Here is a 20,439-nt window from a genome sequence, read left to right as displayed (position 1 = left end):
ATATCTAATTTCAAACATGCATAATTTACACATTACAGTATTCAGTTTTATGTAACATGGGCAATGCCAATAGCATTCTCTTGAAAGAAAAAAAAAAAGTTTCCGAATTCTTTGCAAGGGATATGAATCTTGTAATGACTAATGTAGCCTTGTGAATATTATTATTGATCTATGTGACATCTAGACCCTATCCATCATCCATCAATAAAACCTATTGGATGTCATGTCATCATGCATGTGCGTATATCGTAAGTGCATGCTGCTGCTGACAGATGCTGCATGCCATAGTTAACCCAAATTTGAGTAGGCCCTAAACCCCAGTTTATAAATACTGAACCTCACACAATTTTACAGTAGATTCTTAACTTTTATCTAAATTTACACTTATTCATAATTAAACCTAACGTTACAGTTGCTGTGATCGCAGTCTTCCATCAATATTAAATTTAAATTATTTGTTAGCTTTGCCACCCCCCTTGCCCTAGCCTAGGCCCTGCCCCTAAAGCCTAGCAGTAGCAATTTGCCTAGCCTAGCTTTGCCTTTGAGTTCAGTCCGGGAAACCCGCTCATGAGGACCGCCCCCGCGTACGAGAATGGTCCCTCCTCATGAGGACCTCCCCCCGCCTCATGAGGCCCCCCGGGGAACGCCTCATGAGGCCCCCCATTCACTTCTTATTCATCTCACATCTGACGTATAAATTGTCGCAACTTTGCACGGTGATTTTTTGTTACACACACATGTCCACTATCCATGATGAAAAGAAGAAAAAATCCTGTCTGTTTTTTTTTTTTTAATCGAGTTTTAATCACCCGATGCAGAGCGCCCATCAAAACACGGGCGCCAGCGCGTTCGCACAATGCAAGACTGCCGCACCTAGCGGCCTGATCCGACTAAATATTTTCGATGCTTTTTTCTGCGGCTCTCACCTCTCCGCGCACGAATCAGCCTCGTGAAGCTGAAGTCTGACATCTTTTTACACAAATTCGTAACGAGAAAAATTAAATCAGTACTAACCTGATCTTGTCCATATATTCCAAATTACTATTCCACACTGATAGAGTAGGTGGGTAGATGACATACTCCAGTTTGTTAGCAAAATAATCACTTTGTAGGTATGACGAGTTCACTTTCTTCGTCAATTCCGCCCACGATGCCGCCGTTTGGGCGCTTTTTCTGGAATCATCCCGCGACGCGACGTACGTCGCATCACATCACGCATCCAGCACATACTAAGTACCAGACTGGTATGTGCTGGAATGCGTGATGTGATGCGACGTACGTCGCGTCGCGGGATGATTCCAGAGAAAGCGCCCAAACGGTAAGCGGGCGGCGGAATCGTGGGCGGAATTGACGAAGAAAGTGAACTCGTCATACCTACAAAGTAATTATTTTGCTAACAAACTGGAGTATGTCATCTACCCACCTACTCTATCAGTGTGGAATAGTAATTTGGAATATATGGACAAGATCAGGTTAGTACTGATTTAATTTTTCTCGTTACGAATTTGTGTAAAAAGATGTCAGACTTCAGCTTCACGAGGCTGATTCGTGCGCGGAGAGGTGAGAGCCGCAGAAAAAAGCATCGAAAATATTTAGTCGGATCAGGCCGCTAGGTGCGGCAGTCTTGCATTGTGCGAACGCGCTGGCGCCCGTGTTTTGATGGGCGCTCTGCATCGGGTGATTAAAACTCGATTTAAAAAAAAAAAAAACAGACAGGATTTTTTCTTCTTTTCATCATGGATAGTGGACATGTGTGTGTAACAAAAAATCACCGTGCAAAGTTGCGACAATTTATATGTCAGATGTGAGATGAATAAGAAGTGAATGGGGGGCCTCATGAGGCGGGGGGAGGTCCTCATGAGGAGGGACCATCCTCGTACGCGGGGGCGGTCCTCATGAGCGGGTTTCCCGGACTGGAGTTGAGTCTCATGAGACTCAACTTGAGTGTTGAGTCTTGTTATAAATAGGAAAAAAACAACTGTCAGTGTTATTGAAAAAAAAAATAGTTTCAAATAATTCCTGTCGCTGAAGAAATTGAAAATGTATTTCCAGGTGCGAAACAGAAATCATATGATTCCAGTATTAATCATAAAAGGCTAACATTCATATTCCGGGCAATACCTACCCAAAATTACACCGTGTGGGACTATGAAGCTACGCGAAGTCGAAGCAGAACTGTAGTCTATGAGATCACTACTGTACACTGTACTATAGTAGTAACGCTACGTCTGTCACGTACGATCTCGATTGACCAACTCGACTGACATTGCAATCATACACCAAATGGAGTTATTACTCTTGTGGTTATAAAATGTACTTCCACTCGGCTTAGATACTTACAAATTGAACAGCTGGTTCAAGAGCCTCCCATCAGTTAGAATCTAGATTCTGTTCATCAACAAAACAATATTCAAAGCTATTCCACTGTTGTCGATACACCATACGCAGCATTTATTCGCCACTCAATTCTCATCGAAAACTTGCGCCAATGGTTCATATTGTGTTGTAAATGCGAAAATGTAAAAGGAAAAGCGCTATTTCCGTTTTAGTAGCCTTAACGCTCCAAATTGTCCGTCTGCAACCATTGCACACATCTCGATGGTCATCTCAAAACATACCGGAGCACTCACTTGCGTACATTACCAGAGTAAAATTTGAATTAAAAATTGCGAGTTTTATCTACTTGATATTTTTGTGTAATGATATTTCATAAAGATTATGTCTTTTCATCCAACAATGATTTTTTTTTTTTCATGTTTCAAACTCATCATGGTTGCGGGGGAGGGGGTCAACTTAAAACGGAGAACTGAAGGGAATCCGATTCCGAATTCAGCTGAATTTGCTACGTTCTTGCATGCTGGGGTTTAATAAGAGAGGGGATATGTTTTGATGATTAGTGATTCTGATATTACACCACAGATCATTTTTCTATTTAAAAAAAAGAAATCCATCCAGACATCAGTCACTATGTATGGTACAAAACATCGAGATATTATATTCTAAAAGCACTCAAATACAAAAACATGAGTGCTCGCATAAAGAGCTTTTAGACAAAATGAATACCTTTGATAGATGCTGGAAAATTAGAAAAAGAGTGCTGTTAGATAGTTTAATCATGAATCAAAATAATGTAATCATTGTAAATAACATAAGTAAAAAAAAATAAGTAAAAAAATAATGTAAATATTAAATGTGATAATGCAGGGGAAAAAATCCCGAAATTAATAGGAGCATGCCATGCTTTCCTTCAGTGCCTGCTATTGGTATCCACAAAAATTGCTTTTGAATATATACAAGGCAGGGGTGGATACAGGGAGGACCGCAACCGGCGCACGCCCCCTTTATATTTTGTTGAAACAAAAGGAAAAAAAAAAGAAAAAAAGGGGGAGGGGTGCGCGCACCCCCCTTTAATTTTGTAAACACGCCCCCTCTTTACGGAATTCCTGGATCCGCCCCTGCAAGGAAACGTCAATTTAGACCTACAATTTCAGTTGTCACGGACAGTGGCGTATCTAGGGAAAACGGAGCCCGGGGCAAACGCGAAAATTGCGCCCCTATCAATTTCTGAAAAAGTGTTCAACCCCAACCCCATCCCTCCTGTGGGACTAAAAAAAAGTCCACATGTGCTTTTGCAAGCACGGGGTCTTTTGAGGGTGATTTAAATGTACTAAATTTTGATAAATTTTGGCGAGTGAGCGAGCCGAAAATTTTTGTATTTCAGCTTACATGGAATTCTTGTCATTTTGGGGTTATTAAATCTTACAATTCTAATCAAGATATAGTGACGGCCTTACAGATAACAATTTATACCAACAAACTGAGGACGTGAAAAAAATACTTAATTAGTACGAGCGAGTGAGCCGAAATTTGCATATTTCTGTGTATAGGAAACATTGCACTTATTTCATTCTTCGTTGTAATGCTGGCACACTGTTGGCTTGCCCTGGTGGCTTGCCCTGTACAAAATAACAGATCATGCGACAATAAAATCCAAAAGCTTGCTAAAACTTACAAATCAGTGTGAGCATTTTCTGAACATGTTCGTATATAGGAAGTACGGGATTCTCTTCAATAATAGATTATGGTTGATACTTAGTAATTCAATGACATGTGTGAACAACGTCAACAATAAACATTGTCATTTTGTCCGCGTCATCATCATGTTTTGTTCTTATCTTGTTTGACTTGGTTTTCTGCCCCCCCCCCCCCCCCGCCAATGAAGAATGTGACGTGTCCGGGCGAGGGTTTGTGTGTGTGTGCGTGTGTGTGTGTGTGTGTGTGTGTGTGTGTGTGTGTGTGAACAACAATAAATGTGTGAACAATAAACTCGGTCATTTCTATATATCCGCGTCATCATCATGTTTCGTTCTAATCTTGTTTGAGTTGGTTTTTCTGCGCCCCCCTCCTCCCCCCCCCCCCCCCCAATGTTCGAAACCGTTGGCGCCCTCTTTTGATCCAATCGGCGGATCGCTTCAGAACGAAGAAATTGCAGCCGCTGCACCGTAACATTTTGCCTGCTAAATATAAAATGACATGTGTGAACACAATAAACATTGTCATTTCGTCCGCGTCATCATTACGTTTTGTTCTTATCTTGTTCGATTTGGTTTTTCTGCGACCCCCCGTCAATGTTCGAAACCGTTGGCGTCCTCTTTTGATCCAATCGGCGATCGCTTCGGAACGAAAGAAATTGCAGCCGCTGCGCCGTGATAACATTTTGCCTTCTAAACAATATAAATGTCATGTGTGAACACAATAAACATTGTCATTTTGTCCGCGTCATCATCATGTTTTGTTCTTATCTTGCTTACACGAAGCATCTCACTTTAAAACTGGATCGCTAGGCAACTTATCTTAAATTGAAATATTGTAGGGGGCCTATATTGTCTCTGTAATACATTAACAATGAGAAAAATGAAATCATACACATTTGAGTGCATCTTGAGTTCTCAATTAAAACTGCGTAAAAACTAAAGTAAAAAAAAAAAAACAAAAAACACACACACACACACAACGAATTTTACAAACCAAATGATTTCCAGGACCATGCAGCGGTCAAATATTAAATACATGTCAGCGCTCGATCAGCATATTGAACAGTGTTACATCGTGACTGCATATCATATACGGTATATCCGTCCCCCATTTTCGGATAAACAAACCGTTCGGAATATAACGAACCTTAAGATGAAGCTCACTCACAATAACTTTGTAAGGGGTGTGATGTTATCTTTACCGCAGTTTATATAATCATGAAATGATGACATCATGATCCCCCCCCCCCCGCACTAATGCGGTCAACCATACAGCATATGATGTGTAATAGGTATACAGAACGATACAAAGAAAATTCGATATATTTGAAGAGTTTGTTTGCAAAAACCGATAAGTCCATTTTTGAAGATTTTGAAGTACGGTCTCTGTCATAAAGTACAAATAACCTTTTAAATGATATATTGGTCACTACATAAACAAAAAAAATTGAAGTTATGGTCAAAAGAAGCAATTTTTTTCTCTTTATTTTTCTTGACCTTTAATCGCAAATGTCTCCATTCGGTAAATATGGACTTATCGGTTTTCGCGAACAAACTCTTCAAATATTGCTGCATTCATTCAATCCACATGTATAATGTAGAGGTGGACTTGTCCTTTGATCTAAAACCCTACGTCATACCAAACAAGTTGGTGTCAACCCTTGGTCCTTGGAGAAAATAACACCGCAGCAATCGTCGCACGAGCAAAACGTAATGTCGTGATGCAGAGTTGGATAACATAGACATAAAGTTTATTCTAATGACATTCAAGTTGTAAGTTGCTTCGGATTCTTGGTTTTTTTTTTTTGGTTTTTTTGGTTGTTGTTTTTTTTTTTTTGCTTGCTTTTCTCATTCATTTGTTCCCTTTGTTCGCTCCTACGGATGTACAATAGAGGTCTCTATAATTATTATAAATGCTCAAAATCTCCTTATTTGGTGTGTGGTGGCGCACTAAAATCAAGTTGCTGTTTTTATGATTAAAAATCGGCTTGAGTGTGAACCTTCCTGTGGGGAATCAATCTCGTGTGTGTTTTATTTGTTATTGCTGGATGAAATGAAATCTGAGTTAAGTGTGATATACTTTTGGACAAAAATATTGCATATACCTCCAGAAATTGATTGGAAGGTGTTGTTTGATTTCAAGTTTGGAAAGTCATTTAATAATAGAATAAAGCAATATAGTTTTAAATTATTAAATAGAATATTACCACTTAAAGAAAATTTAGTAGAATGGAAAATTACGTCTGACATGATTTGTAAGAAATGCAGCGAAGCTGAATCTATTTGGCATGTTATGTTATATTGCCCAGATACGAAGTTATATTGGGGAAAAAATATCAAATTTTATATGCGTTTATTTTCATATTGATAGGGCCTATCACTGTGAATGAGCGAATGATATTAACAGGATTTAATGTAAGAGATAAATCTTTGATGTTGTTGAATTTTTCGATATTAGTTTTTGCCCAATATACGATTTTTCGTTTATATATACTTGGCAATTATACAACAAAAGCAACGAATGTTTTCGCATTATTGACAGATTTTAGAACAGAGCTCATTATGAATTTGAAATTTTTGGCTTAAAAAAAAAGCTACTTGATTTCACGCAAAGGCAATTTTATGAATTAGAGCAGAAGTTGAATCATAAAAATTATATTTGATTAACTGTGGATGCAGAAATTAATATGTTGAGGTAATGACACACTTATGAAGTATTTTGGATATATTTGAAGTATAATTTCACCAGAGGAATCGAAATTCATGTGATGATATGATTTTGATAATTAGTTGTTTGTACCCTTATTTTCTATGTTCGTACATCCTGCTCTCTGTATGTTTTTGTGAACTTTTTTAGATATCTGAAATGAAATAAAGTCCCTCGAAGGAGGATAAAGAAAAAAAATATCGTGTGTGTGGTGGTGGTGGGGTTGTTGGAAGGATTATCAGGTAGAGCTACATACATCACCTTTTGCAGTAGGCCTGTAACGTATCCTTCTAGGGCATATATAGGGACCTGTCTTCATGATTATCAATATTTTTTTTCAAAGTTTAATATAATCTCATTCTGAACACCAGAGATCAAACACGGCTTTCCTCTCATCCAGTCAGAATCCAGTCAGTTTTTTCACCTCTTTGAGTGTGTGTGTGTGTTTTGTTTAAGAATGCATTTAATTTGCCTGAATTTATTTTCTCCTTTAATCCTCTGCTCATCAACTTTCTTTTTCAGACTAAGCATAATATGTATACATGTAGAGAAAAACAGGTGGATTCTTCTGAAACAGGTACGAAGTACTAGTATAAGAAAGCGATGATGCGGCTATGCACGTACTGAGTAGTGTACCTGTGTCAAGCTGCTGCAGTGACGTGTAAAGTGTTTACGTGTGTACCGTGTGTGTGATGTGCACTGCAAGTACTCCGTCAACGCACCGGAGCGCCGCGACGCGGCGGCGGCATATAAATGCTGCATTCATTGCATGCAGTGAATATGTACAGTTTATGCAGTTAGTACGCGACGATAATGTTGTACAGAGAAGCAGCTTGGGTGTTTCTAGACTAAGATGACCAAGGCCAGGTAACCAATATGGAAGAACCGGACGATAATTCAGATTTGGATGATTTGTTTCTCCCTTTCGCATTGTCGAGAGTATTACATAATCAAGGTGTCCAGTCCTCTAGTGTCACTGCAAATGTAGAAACCAGCGGGGAATATGTCGAAATCGTACTTGACGAGGACTCGAATTCGAGCGGAGCGGAGGCCCAAGTACAGGCCTGCGGTAGTGGCCAATACATGACCAACCTCGGCGTTTTGGATGTGTGCGATACGACCTCTCCATGTCCATCACCTTCTGCTCTTTCTCCGGTCAACCCTTCAGATTCTCAGCAAGACCTTTCAGACTTAAGTCGGGCTAATGCTTCATTTAAACAGCAGCACATGCTAGAAAAGTTCGACAGCTTTGACAGCATCGAAACAGAGAGGGACGAAAGCGAAGTCCGCGAGAGAAAAGATTCCATCTTGGATGGCCTGCTGTGTGAAATCTACGACAGGTGTCACACAAACATTCGCCCGTGTGTGGATAGTGATGGCTTCACCGAATGTTCATCAGACGGTGCCTACCTGAGCAGCAAGGGCGACAGTTTTCAAGAGTCGTCTCGTCTCCCCAAAGCTATTCTTAATGCCAAATGTGAGCACAGAAGACTTAAGAAAGTGCTTTTGTGCAGTTAGTTAGATGTTATGTTTTATGGCTTTTAATTTTATAAGCCGCTTGATATACGATTGGTGTGCTGATCGTTGTTGGCCCTACCCTACGACGTATGTGATCTCTTAAAAACTCATGTCATGGAGTGTTATTGTCAATAACTGTAATTGAGTGGGATGTTTATTTATTATGGTGGTACCGGTATGGTATACCGGTATTTGGATGCCCTAAACTTCAGAATTACTTCCATTTGTGGAGGTATACTATTATTATTAATGCATTGTGTAGATGTTTTAATGCAGATGAAGTGAATTATTGGACTTTTCATAAAGTTGAGTTACTGCAAGTTGCTACCAAGGCCAAGCATGCCTGGCCACGAGTGGTAGAGGTCTAGACCACTGAGCAAATCAGTTTATGGACGAGTTTCTACACAGATGGAAAAAAAAGAAAAAAAGAAAGATCAAATCAAATAATCCTGATTCTGGACCTTGTGAATCGCATGATAGAATTGAATTGAAATGGAAAAGCAAAGTAAAGGTAATATTTTGAGCACAATGTACAAAACTTGTACTAAATGTATCTGGTCATTGTCTAGACGGCAAGACTTCCATATGTACCCCCCGCTGTGCATCATGTATAAATAATAATCGTAACATGAATAAGTTTAGGTGGCTTTGGGATTATAGGATTAGAGTTTACTCAGTTTAGGATTAGGGTTAGGGTTAGAGTTAGGGTAACATTGATCTCGGTGTCCTACACTAGCTAGGGAAATGCAGACTTCAGAGGAAGCTCATACAATGTAGATCTAGGTGTATTGTAAGTGGGGGGTACATATGGAAGTCTTTCGGTCTAGACTCTTACGGGCTACTTCATAATGTGTCACAGGTTGCATCAGATGGAATCTTTATATTTTGCATGTGAGAGTGTGAATGACCAATGAGGTTTAAAAGACTGAGATATTTAGATATGTGAGCTCAGGACGATTCTGTGAACTATTTATCTTATTACAGTTCATCATGAATTCAATTCCCAACTGCTACAAATTTTTCTTAATGCCACCAACTTTGCTAAGTGAGAAAAATTCAGTCAAGAAAAGTATGTGTGAATGACATTTTACAAACTTACTTACTTATGCAGTAAATCATTAATTCATAGCTCAAAAGCTGCACCTAATGTGACGTCAAGGATCAGAGTATTTGTGCTTGCTCAGTAGATTGTAGTTTCTAAATTGCTTTGGTTTGTTGATTTCAATATCTGTTGTTTTGATGTCATTTATTATCACTTATCTTTTTTACCAATGTACGTATGCTGGCAGCCTCCAGTGAACTCCGTGATATGGTTAGAGACCTCCAGCATGGCACGGCTGTCCTGTCCGGGCGACTCATTAAGCAGCTGAAGAGGCGGGATCGCTACTTGGCCAAGCGGCAGAAGAACCAGGATGTCCTGACAGCCATTCTCCAAGCTGTGTCGCAGAAGCGAAGTATGTCTGCGTTGATAAGGTTGTGTTGTGGGTGTATGTGACTACAACACCTTGGCATACTTATTATGAACATTGCTGTCACAGAGAACAAGTACAATGCAAGACTGTGGCAAATTCATCACCAGTCCATATTACAGTACATAATTATCAATGCATCTAAAAAGATGGTTTGGTAAAATTGTGACATTGTGCTAAGTATTAACATGGTCATAGATGATTTTACATCAGCTTATAAGCAAGCAGATTTTATTTACAGTAAAAATGTATGCTTCTTTTTGAAATTATGTCAAAACAACAGATAAGAGGAGCCATGTTGCAAAATAATGTGCCTCAATCCATAATGTATGCAAACAATGAACTAGCCACCATGCACAAGGAGAAAGACTCTTCACCATGAGACATTTTGTGATTTTATCACTTGCTCTTTTCATCTTTCATTTACAGGGGTGGATGCTCAGTTGAGATTCAGCATTGAGCCGCTTCCTGGCAAGAAGGCCTTCAGACAGGTAAAGATACACACAATGTTATGAATGAATGATACCTTCATGGCCAAAAACTAGTGTATATATATCAGGCCTCGAATTAACCGACGGCCACCGACGGCCATGGCCGTCGGTGCCCCTCTCGTTGGCCGCAATGCCCTTTCTTCCGTGATCAAAGTTACGGCCAAAAAAAAAGTGCCCTTTTTCTTGTGGCCGTGGTGCCCTTTTAGAATGAAAGTTCTTGTTTATGACGTATAATATGCCCTTTCTCAAAGTCTACACTTCAATAAGCTTGAACAAATTTCCTCATCTCAAATATCATACCTTCTGTTCAGTTCACTCACGTCCCGTATCTGATTCAAACTCAACGAGACGACGTACACTTGTACTCATGTACGTACGGCCGACCGGCTTTGACCGTTCCGTCGACTGCCTCCGCAGCGCAGCGGCCATAGAGTTACTAGCTAGATGTAGTCCACTTCTGTATTCGTAGTGTGCCCGCGCGTACGTACGGAAGTACGTTGATGGTGTCTGTACGTCGAGTGTCGCAATCAGCGGTTGAGCGCGTTGGGTGGGTGCTATGTGCATGCGTGTGTTACTGTGGGGAATGCGGAAGATTAAAATCGTCTGGAGCAAGTGGTCGTAAGCCATGTGCCAGGCATGTCGGACGGCTGCGAGCGTTGCCATCTCTCTCGCTCTGCATTCATGCCCGCATGCTCAAAGTAATTTTGATCGAGGGCACGCATGCGAAAAAAAGTGAAATAAAATGTAAAAAAAAAAAAATTGTGCAGATCCCCGACCCCCGTAACACTGTATGTGAACACGGGTTGGCTGGTTAGTTGAAAGTTAAAAGTGCCCTTTTGTTCCTCAAAGTGCCCTTTTTGTTCCTCAAAGTGCCCTTTTTGTTCCTCAAAGTGCCCTTTTTGTTCCTCAAAGTGCCCTTTTTGTTCCTCAAAGTGCCCTTTTTGTTCCTCAAAGTGCCCTTTTGTTCCTCAAAGTGCCCTTTTTGTTCCTCAGTGCCCTTTTTGTTCCTCAAAGTGCCCTTTTCGTTCCTCAAAGTGCCCTTTTTGTTCCTCAAAGTGCCCTTTTTGTTCCTCAAAGTGCCCTTTTTGTTCCTCAAAGTGCCTTTTTTGTTCCTCAAAGTGCCCTTTTTGTTCCTCAAAGTGCCCTTTTTGTTCTTAAAACTGCCCCTTAGGAAAAAGTGTGCCCCCTTTACAGGAAAAGAGGGGCACCTTCAAAGAAAAAAGGGCACATTTAGTTGATCCTCCAAAAGGTGGAGGGGCACTGTGTACCCCTGCCCCCCCCCCCCCCCCCCCCCCCCCCCCCCCCCCACCGAGAGCTGCCCCTGTGCTCCTTCCAGGCCCTTTTTATACCATTGTCGGACTAATTTAACTTTGGACTGAGATTTAAAACTTCGGCATAGCGAACTTTAACAATAATTCGTAATCATTTTTTTTTCATTGACATTTTCTGAAGCAGCATGCGTTTCGGTAGTTTGAAACGTGTAAATGTTGCGATGTCTTTCCCCTGCAAGTGCAGACTAAGTTCGGTCACGGCGAAAGTTCCGTTACGAAATAAAAAATAATGCGAGCCTTTTCAACAATAACGCACTTCCGTACATTTTTATGCGTTTGAACGCAGTTTCTAGTTTCGAACAAGAACCGCAAGTCTTTTCTGCAACGCTCTTGCGTTTTAAAAACAGATTTGCATTTGATTTTTAGAGTTGCGTTTAAACGCAATTGAGTTTAAATTTCATACAATTTTCTAGTTTTGTGTTATTATCAAACGCAAGTCTTTTCAGTGTTCCGTGTGATTTGATGGACTTGTATTTGATTTTCAGAATTGCGTTTAATTTTTAATTTTGCTTACGATAAGTCTTTTAAACAATAACACACTTCCGTAGATGTTTAGAGATGCGTTTAAACGCAATTTCTTATATTTTCGTACAAAAACTGCAAGACTCTTCTCTGCAACGCTCTTACATTTGAATACAGCGTTACGTGATTTGATGGACTTACATTTGATTTTTAGAGTTGCGTTTAAACGCAATTGAGTTAAAAAAAGTTCCCTACAATTTTCTAGTATTGTGTGATTATCAAACGCAAGTCTTTCAGCATTCCGTGTGATTTGATGGACTTGCATTTGATTTTTATTGTTGCGTTTAAACGCAACTGAGTTTAAGTTTCCTACAATTTTCTAGTTTCGTGTGATTATCAAACGCAAGTCTTTTCAGCGTGCCATGTGTTTTGATGGACTTGCATTTGATTTTCAGAGTTACGTTTAAATGCGAGTTTAAAAAAAGTTCCCTACAATTTGCATACAGTTGCATTTAATTTGTAATTTTGTTTACGAAATAAAAAATAATGCAAGTCTTTTAAACAATAACACACTTCCGTAGATATTTAGAGATGCGTTGAAACACAGTTTCTTATAGTTTCGTACAGAAAACGCAAGTCTTCTCTGCAACACACTTGCGTTTAAATACAGCGTTACGTGCGATTTGATGGACTTGCATTTGATTTTTAGTGTTGCGTTTAAACGCAATTGAGTTTAAGTTTCCTACAATTTTCTAGTTTCGTGTGATTATCAAATGCAAGTCTTTTCAGCGTGCCATGTGTTTTGATGGACTTGCATTTGATTTTCAGAGTTACGTTTAAATGGGAGTTTAAAAAAAGTTCCCTACAATTTGCATACAGTTGCATTTAATTTGTAATTTTGTTTACGAAATAAAAAATAATGCAAGTCTTTTAAACAATAACACACTTCCGTAGATGTTTAGAGATGCGTTGAAACACAGTTTCTTATAGTTTCGTACAGAAAACGCAAGTCTTCTCTGCAACACACTTGCGTTTAAATACAGCGTTACGTGCGATTTGATGGACTTGCATTTGATTTTTAGTGTTGCGTTTAAACGCAATTGAGTTTAAGTTTCCTACAATTTTCTAGTTTCGTGTGATTATCAAACGCAAGTCTTTTCAGCGTGCCATGTGTTTTGATGGACTTGCATTTGATTTTCAGAGTTACGTTTAAATGGGAGTTTAAAAAAAGTTCCCTACAATTTGCATACAGTTGCATTTAATTTGTAATTTTGTTTACGAAATAAAAAATAATGCAAGTCTTTTAAACAATAACACACTTCCGTAGATGTTTAGAGATGCGTTGAAACACAGTTTCTTATAGTTTCGAACAGAAAACGCAAGTCTTCTCTGCAACACACTTGCGTTTAAATACAGCGTTACGTGCGATTTGATGGACTTGCATTTGATTTTTAGTGTTGCGTTTAAACGCAATTGAGTTTAAGTTTCCTACAATTTTCTAGTTTCGTGTGATTATCAAACGCAAGTCTTTTCAGCGTGCCATATTGTGTTTTGATGGACTTGCATTTGATTTTCAGAGTTGCGTTTAATTTTTAATTTTGCTTACGAAATGAAAAAAGTAATGCAAGTCTTTTCAACAATAACGCACTTCCATCATTTCCGTAGATGTATAGAGATTTATTTAAACGCAGTTTCTAATTTCGTACAAAAACCGCAAGTCTTCTCTGAAACGCTCTTGCGTTTAAATACATCGTTGCGTGTGATTTGATGGACTTGCATTTGATTTTTAGAGTTGCGTTTAAACGCAATTGAGTTTCAGGTTCGTAACAATTATTTTCTAGTTTCATATGATTATCAAACACAAGTCTTTTCAGCAACGCAATTGCGTTTGAATGCAAAAGTTGCGTGTGATTTGATATCACCTGCATTTGATTTTTTTTAGTTGCATCATTAGTTGCATTGTAATAAATCTTTTTAGAAAGGGCCTTGGTTTTGATACCGCTTCGGAATAATCAACGTTTCTATTCGGATTTACAAAAACACCTATTTCATGTTCGGATAGTGAATACATGTACCTACTGGGACATATAAGTGTGCAAAATTTGTGCGTTTTGAGAAAAACGAGAGGGAGAAAAGGGGTAAAGTGAACTGTCTTGGGTACTACATGTAATTCTCCAGTGTAAATGAGTGTATGTCCTTTCTATATTCTGGCATACAAGACAATGGACGCATGGCGCGAACGCTACCGCGGCGTACACTAGCGAATTACCGAGTAGAAACGCAGCGAATCGGAGCGGGAAAACAATTCTTTTTCAGAGAACGGCGATAAGATTTTGAGCGAAAAATTATGTCGACTTAGACGAGGGAATTGATACGTATTTCAGCTCAGTTGGCACTGAAAAATCAGGTCGACTTATGCGAGTTGTCAACTTATAAATGTCGACTAAGACGAGGAAATTTTCAAGGAATAACAAAGGCAAAAATCAGGACTTTTTATTGTGTCGACTTAAGCGAGTTGTCGACTTATGCGAAGTCGACTTAGGCGAGGTCTACTGTATACTATTATGTATTGGGGGGGGGGGTTGTTAGAATATGAAAAAAAAAACATAAAATTCTTGCAACGTCGCAAAAATCACCCTTTAAAAAAACACCCAACATGCCCTTTTCAATGTGGCCTTGGTGCCCCTCTGACTGACCTAAGTGCCCTATCATGGCTGGCCTCATGGTAAAAGTGCCCTTTTCTAAATGGCCTTGCCCCTCCAAAATCCTATTTCAAGGCCTGATATATCTACAATCTACAAACAAATAAACAGATTCTCTTAAACAACAATGAGACAGTATATTATTTGGCAAAACATCAAGTTCATTAGCCCTGTTTTGTACAATTTATTTTCATTGCACTTGAAAATTATGCGTAAGGTGTAGAGAAATGATTTCAGATGTAGCTTTCTTAACTTAGAAAAGTAGGATGTAAATCAAAGCATACATTTCAAATTTCAGCATTCATCAAAGCAATATACTGTACTTGCGCATCCTGGTTGTAAACCTCAAATCTTGATTCCTGCTTCTGACAGGGAGTGGATTTGAATTCAAGTTTAGTTTGTATTGATTCAACTTTGTATGACTTTCTATATTCTGAGTATTAGTTTTAATTTACAAAATGTACCTGATACCTGAAATAGCTAGCATCTAGGATACTTGTAGTAAAGAAGTGAGATAACTATTGATGATAATACTTGAAATTAAAAACTATAAAGAAAATCAGATTTCATTTTTAAGTATGGTTTAGCTTGGGGTTACTCTCACCATTTCAAAGACACTCTGATCTTTGGGACATAAAAAAAAAATAAAAAAAAATAATAGTGTATGAATCCTGGTACACAAAGAGAGGTGAGAAACAATGCTTGAAAGGTCATGCAAACACTTGACAGAAATACACTGTACCTGTAATGTTTAGTGGGAGTGTTGCACTGACCTGCTTGGTGATCTATGAGCATCTTCGGTGTGTTTCAAAGAAACGTGCTAGAATTTTAGCCAGATATCGGAAAGACATTCCACACATCATGCCATGCCAAACATGGATGGCATGCCAAAGGCAACGAACTTGCAGACGACCATCAGTATGCAGATGACCAGATACCAAAAATCTATCTGAAGATGAGATGCTTTGATTACAGCTTATTTTGCCATTGTCACATGTTAAAAATTAGACCCTTAATACCAGAGAGCATCTAGAGCCCTCAAGCTAGATCCTTGCTTCAAGGGACTTTGAACCGTGGTGCTTGTGATATGTGCTTCATGCTAGTACATATATGCATTCACAAACAGTGTTACTTTTTTTTTCCGTTTTTGCACTCCAATTTGGCGCAACTGTTTTGGCAGTCCAACTTGCATAATTTTCAGGGTATAGACCACCCTGGTGTTGACGTCAACCCAGTAGACTAACACCATAAGTTGACACACAAATGAATTTTCAAGTGGTTCAATATGTGCCTTTCCCAGAAATATATCCCCAAAGTAAATGACCTGTGGGACAGAATGAATGGACATTTTGGGCATGCACAAATGGCATGGTGTTAAAGTAAGTTTCTGTGTTCATGTACAATATATGTCTAAAAATGTAATGTCTTATCCCTGATTGCTACCTTCTGTAGCACCACAATTTCTTGAGTCTGTCATAATAATGTGCTTTGTCAGAACAGCTTCAGTATAATGCCATTTCATTCAGTTATTATGGATAAAGTTTAAGTTCAGGTTTAACTTGCAGGATGTGTTTGAATAGATAAAAGCGGGCATGATTAGCACTAGCAGCAGTGCAAAATATTATGCAGGAGTTTGAGGCATTATGAGCTAAGAAATCCTGAAAGCATAATTCCCATGATTTTCACTGTTTGCAAGTGCTTTGCTTGAACTTGCCATAGGGTAATGTCTTGTCTTTGATAGAAGATGGCATGGTGATATCAAAATCATTCATTTTTCTCATGTTTTCCACCTTCACATTATTAAACATCCTTCACGTGCCACCATCTTTGTTTTAAAATATTGCTTCTTCTTTAAAACAGATTATTGCACAAGAGATCTGGTTAATTGTTCAAATCATTCAGACATGTTTTGCTTACACTCTAATGAAGTGCAGTATGCAATTCCTTAAAAATTAATGGAAATGTAGATGTAATATGCTGTGAAATTTTACTTCTTGAGTTCCAGTTATATTGTAGTGCTCCCTTTCTAGTGTTGATACAGTGTATGAGTATGCTGTGCTAAGCATATGGTATCCAGTCAAGAATTTTAAAATGTTAATGGCAACTGAACTGTTTCAGCACACAGTTGTACAGACAATGGATGATCAGTGTGATGGATGACTTCCAGCAGAGCGTCCTACTTGTACATGGGGTATATATTTCCCAGAACAGAGTATTGTACAAGCACTGGTATGTCTGGACTGTATACATGTATGGTATGATAGTAGCTGTGGAAAGAAGGATCAGAGCCTGTGTACAATTTGGTTCTAAGATAAGAAAATGTTTGCAACATATTTCATATGACAGCAAAAGCCTTTAGTGTACATGTAGGACTCTACTCTTGCTGTGGGCTGATTTTGTCAGACAGATGTATTTTGTAAAGGTAGATTAAACTGGAGGAAGTGGTGTTATTTGGTGTTCCATCTATAAATATTGATCATAATCTAAACTTCACCATATCCTCAGCATGACTTGTGCAGTGGAAGGCCTATTCTACTTATTATACATTTGCACTGTATGTGAAATGAATATCAATGGAGATTTCTACAGTTGCATGGTCTTGCAAATGAAATTCTTCTAAAGGTATCAATGATTTTTTTTTTTCAAGTGGAAAACCAGTTCTAGAGCACCCATCATGCCTATTTCTTCTCTACATGGCACTGAATTGAAGGTGCCAATTCTATTCTGATGGCAAATGCTGCCAGACTTGCCATGTGCAATGTTTAATTGCAAATGCTGTTAAATGTCAGAGGGCATTGCACACCTCATGGTGTGCGTGTTCAGTGTATACAGCATCCTCCTTTAATGTGCAAACATGTGGTGTGTACTCCACTCTCCGTATATACCGAGCTATTCATTCACTGAATACCAGTGCATGGTGCAACTGCTCATGCTCAGACACAACAGGTGCAAAAAAACTATATCTTTTCTTTGTCTTTGTTTTTGCAAAAGGACGATAATAGGGAAACCTTGAACTGACCTTTACTCGTACATATACATGTACATGACATTTTAAGTTTTTAATTAAGACTGGTTATCTGAGAGTATCTTATAATGATCATGTACAAAATGTACAATTTGTCAGCTCTCTATTTAATAATCCGACGAGGCTGTCAAAGTTAGCAATCATATCCCCTCCCCAAAAAACAAACAAACAAACAAACAAACAAACAACCAATCAACCAACCAAACAAACAAACAAGCAAACAAATAAACAAACAAACATGAGCAACTGGCAATAGTATAATATCAGAATGGTATAAAACCAGCAGCTCAAGCTTCCTTTATATTTAGCAGTAGAAAATTTGAGATTTTATTATGTTATTTTTTTTTCTTTTAAAGATTTGTACAAGGCATCAGATTTCCTTGTCAGAGAAATAGAAATGGACTTTCAATGTGTCTGCCTATGTGTGCTGTATCAATTTCATGTAAGCTGTGATATGTACAAACTGTTGCGTTGCAATATGCTTGTCTATTTGAGATTCCTGCAAGAGAGATAATGGGAAACTACATATAAAGCTAAGTTAGTATAAACTGTTTGCAGTGATTCAATTACTCTGTAAGTGTTGTTATTCTATAAAAGATGCCCTTATCAGTCATTTCTGTGCTGGATAGGAATGTTACATAATGTTGCCATGCAATGTACAGCATGTGCACAGAAAATGGGATCACTGATTGTTTGATATTATACAAATGATGCACAGGATAGAGTGTGTTAGTGTAGGCGTGGTGCACTCGAAGGTATTTACAATTGTGAAACATGCACGAGGCGAAGCCGAGTGCATGTTGCACTACATTGTAAATACCCGAGAGTGAGCTACGCCTCCACTAACGCCACGAAATAATCCTGTGCATCATTTGTTTTATAAAATGGGTCGAAAATTTGAAAACTAACATAATTTTTCAGCGTTTTTCACGTACCTTTGTGGGTCAAGATGTCCGAAGATGTTCATCCCAAACATTTACGCACGTCGCACTCGCGGAAGTCCCGCACATACAGTATAAGTATAATGGGGGGTTGGGTTTCCGGACACTTAAGTTCCCGCATGAAAACTTACTTATTTTACATAGAATATGCACCCTTTACCTTAAAGACTTGATATAGACTCCTCATATAGGCCTACTAGACAACATACTCTGAAAACGGCGTGAGAATTAACCTGCTAAATCGTTGGATTTGCTCTTCAAAGTGACTCCATGTACGCGTCCGGTCCCATAACGCTTGGTCTACTGTACTGTACAAAGTGTACGTATAGTAGAGTATACGTACATACGCCACACATGTTATGCACAAGGGAAGACAGGCCGGCCGGCCGGCAGCCCGAACTAGAAGTTGTTTACAGGATTGACAGCGCGTATGCATGCAATTCATCAAAGGAGCCGCCGCGCGCACAGACGATCGGCAATCTACCATAGGATTACAGGCAGTGCAATGGTACTGAAGTAAAGGAAGGAGGTGTGTCTCATTTCAGCGCTTCCTATTGGCTACATTCTTGAACCCATTTTATAATATATAGTAACAGGTATAAGGATTGCAGCCTCATGGTACTAATAGACTGATGATAGTATGTGAGACTGGATCAGGAGAGCTCATACATGTACTTGTATATATATCATATGATTTTTTTCCTGAATCTGTGTGGCTCATTTATGAATAGGATGGACAAAAAGAAGCGTATTTGTGGTTAGCTGTGTCAGATGTACTGTACACTGCTTTGAGCTTTGGTTTGAGCTAAGCATCAAAACTTGAAAGTGATCATGATAGCAAATATAGAAGAGTAGTACGTACACAATAATGCATTACAACCCACTTGAATGCAGTGTGTTTTGTTACTTGATTAATGTTACTCATGGATATTGATGAGTATTGACTACTGTGATGTGGTGATGACGATAATCATGATTATAAAAAGTGTAAAAACATTCAGTGAATCAGAATTGACTGTGAGTTATCATGTTGTCAATACTGTTGAAGTAAATACTGTAGCATCAATAATTTTCATTATTCATCAGACATGTTTACAAATGTCTTAGATTAGTAAAAAAAAAAAATATGAGAGAATACTCTAAAGCTGGAGGAATGTACAAAGCATGTTGATTATGTTCTCTTTAGATTCACTTACAATTCCGTTCCGTAGTGTTTGGGGTTTCATTTGAATGTCGTATGGTTGCAGCTCAAAAGATTTATTGCTCATTCCTGTCCACATGAAAGCACATGAGTAGGCAAAATAATGAGCAAATCTCCTATCCTCTTAACAGCATTCCCTTCTCCTTGTAAGCTTTTTATCACCAGTCCACTGTATCCTGTATTAAACGCATCATTGATAACACTCTGTTAAAGATTCTGTATCGTTTCTTGAATCCATGGTTCTGCAAAGTGATGGGAGAGTAAGTACTGTACCTGTTGAAGCAGCCACAATTATATAGAATGTCATCTAGTGAAAAAAAAAAAAAAGTCAGATTCTTTAGAAGGTTTGTTTTTAGAATGAGAAAAATGAGAACTTAGCTGTAAAATACATGTTGAAAGTCAAAATTAAAAGCATCTAGATGTATCCTTTTTTATTAAAAACACATTTTTAATACAAGTTGCCTGGATCCAGAATGTGGAAAAGACAGAAACTTGTATTGTTTAAATCCCCCCGAAAAAGTCAGAGTAATTCTTTGAGTGACATGAACTACAATACAA

General features: G+C 38.6%; 1 protein-coding gene across 1 annotated transcript in view; it reads left to right on the top strand.

Annotated features, from left to right (window-relative positions):
* The first annotated feature begins 7,591 nt into the window (after positions 1 to 7,591).
* LOC139733967 (TBC1 domain family member 30-like) overlaps positions 7,592 to 20,439 on the top strand; it is a 33,203-nt gene continuing 20,355 nt past the window's right edge. Inside the window, exons 1-3 of the mRNA XM_071644780.1 lie at positions 7,592 to 8,218; positions 9,549 to 9,713; positions 10,158 to 10,219. Coding sequence (XP_071500881.1) covers positions 7,618 to 8,218; positions 9,549 to 9,713; positions 10,158 to 10,219 — 828 coding nt within the window. The 5' untranslated portion in view covers positions 7,592 to 7,617. The remainder of the gene's footprint in view (positions 8,219 to 9,548; positions 9,714 to 10,157; positions 10,220 to 20,439) is intronic.

This window comes from Diadema antillarum, unplaced genomic scaffold (assembly GCF_040938485.1).
Source record: "Diadema antillarum isolate AM-2024a unplaced genomic scaffold, OU_Dant_1.0 seq00000507_RagTag, whole genome shotgun sequence".
NCBI lineage: Eukaryota > Metazoa > Echinodermata > Echinoidea > Diadematoida > Diadematidae > Diadema > Diadema antillarum.
Note: the sequence above shows the minus strand (reverse complement) of the source record. Positions and strands in the feature narration are given on the sequence as shown.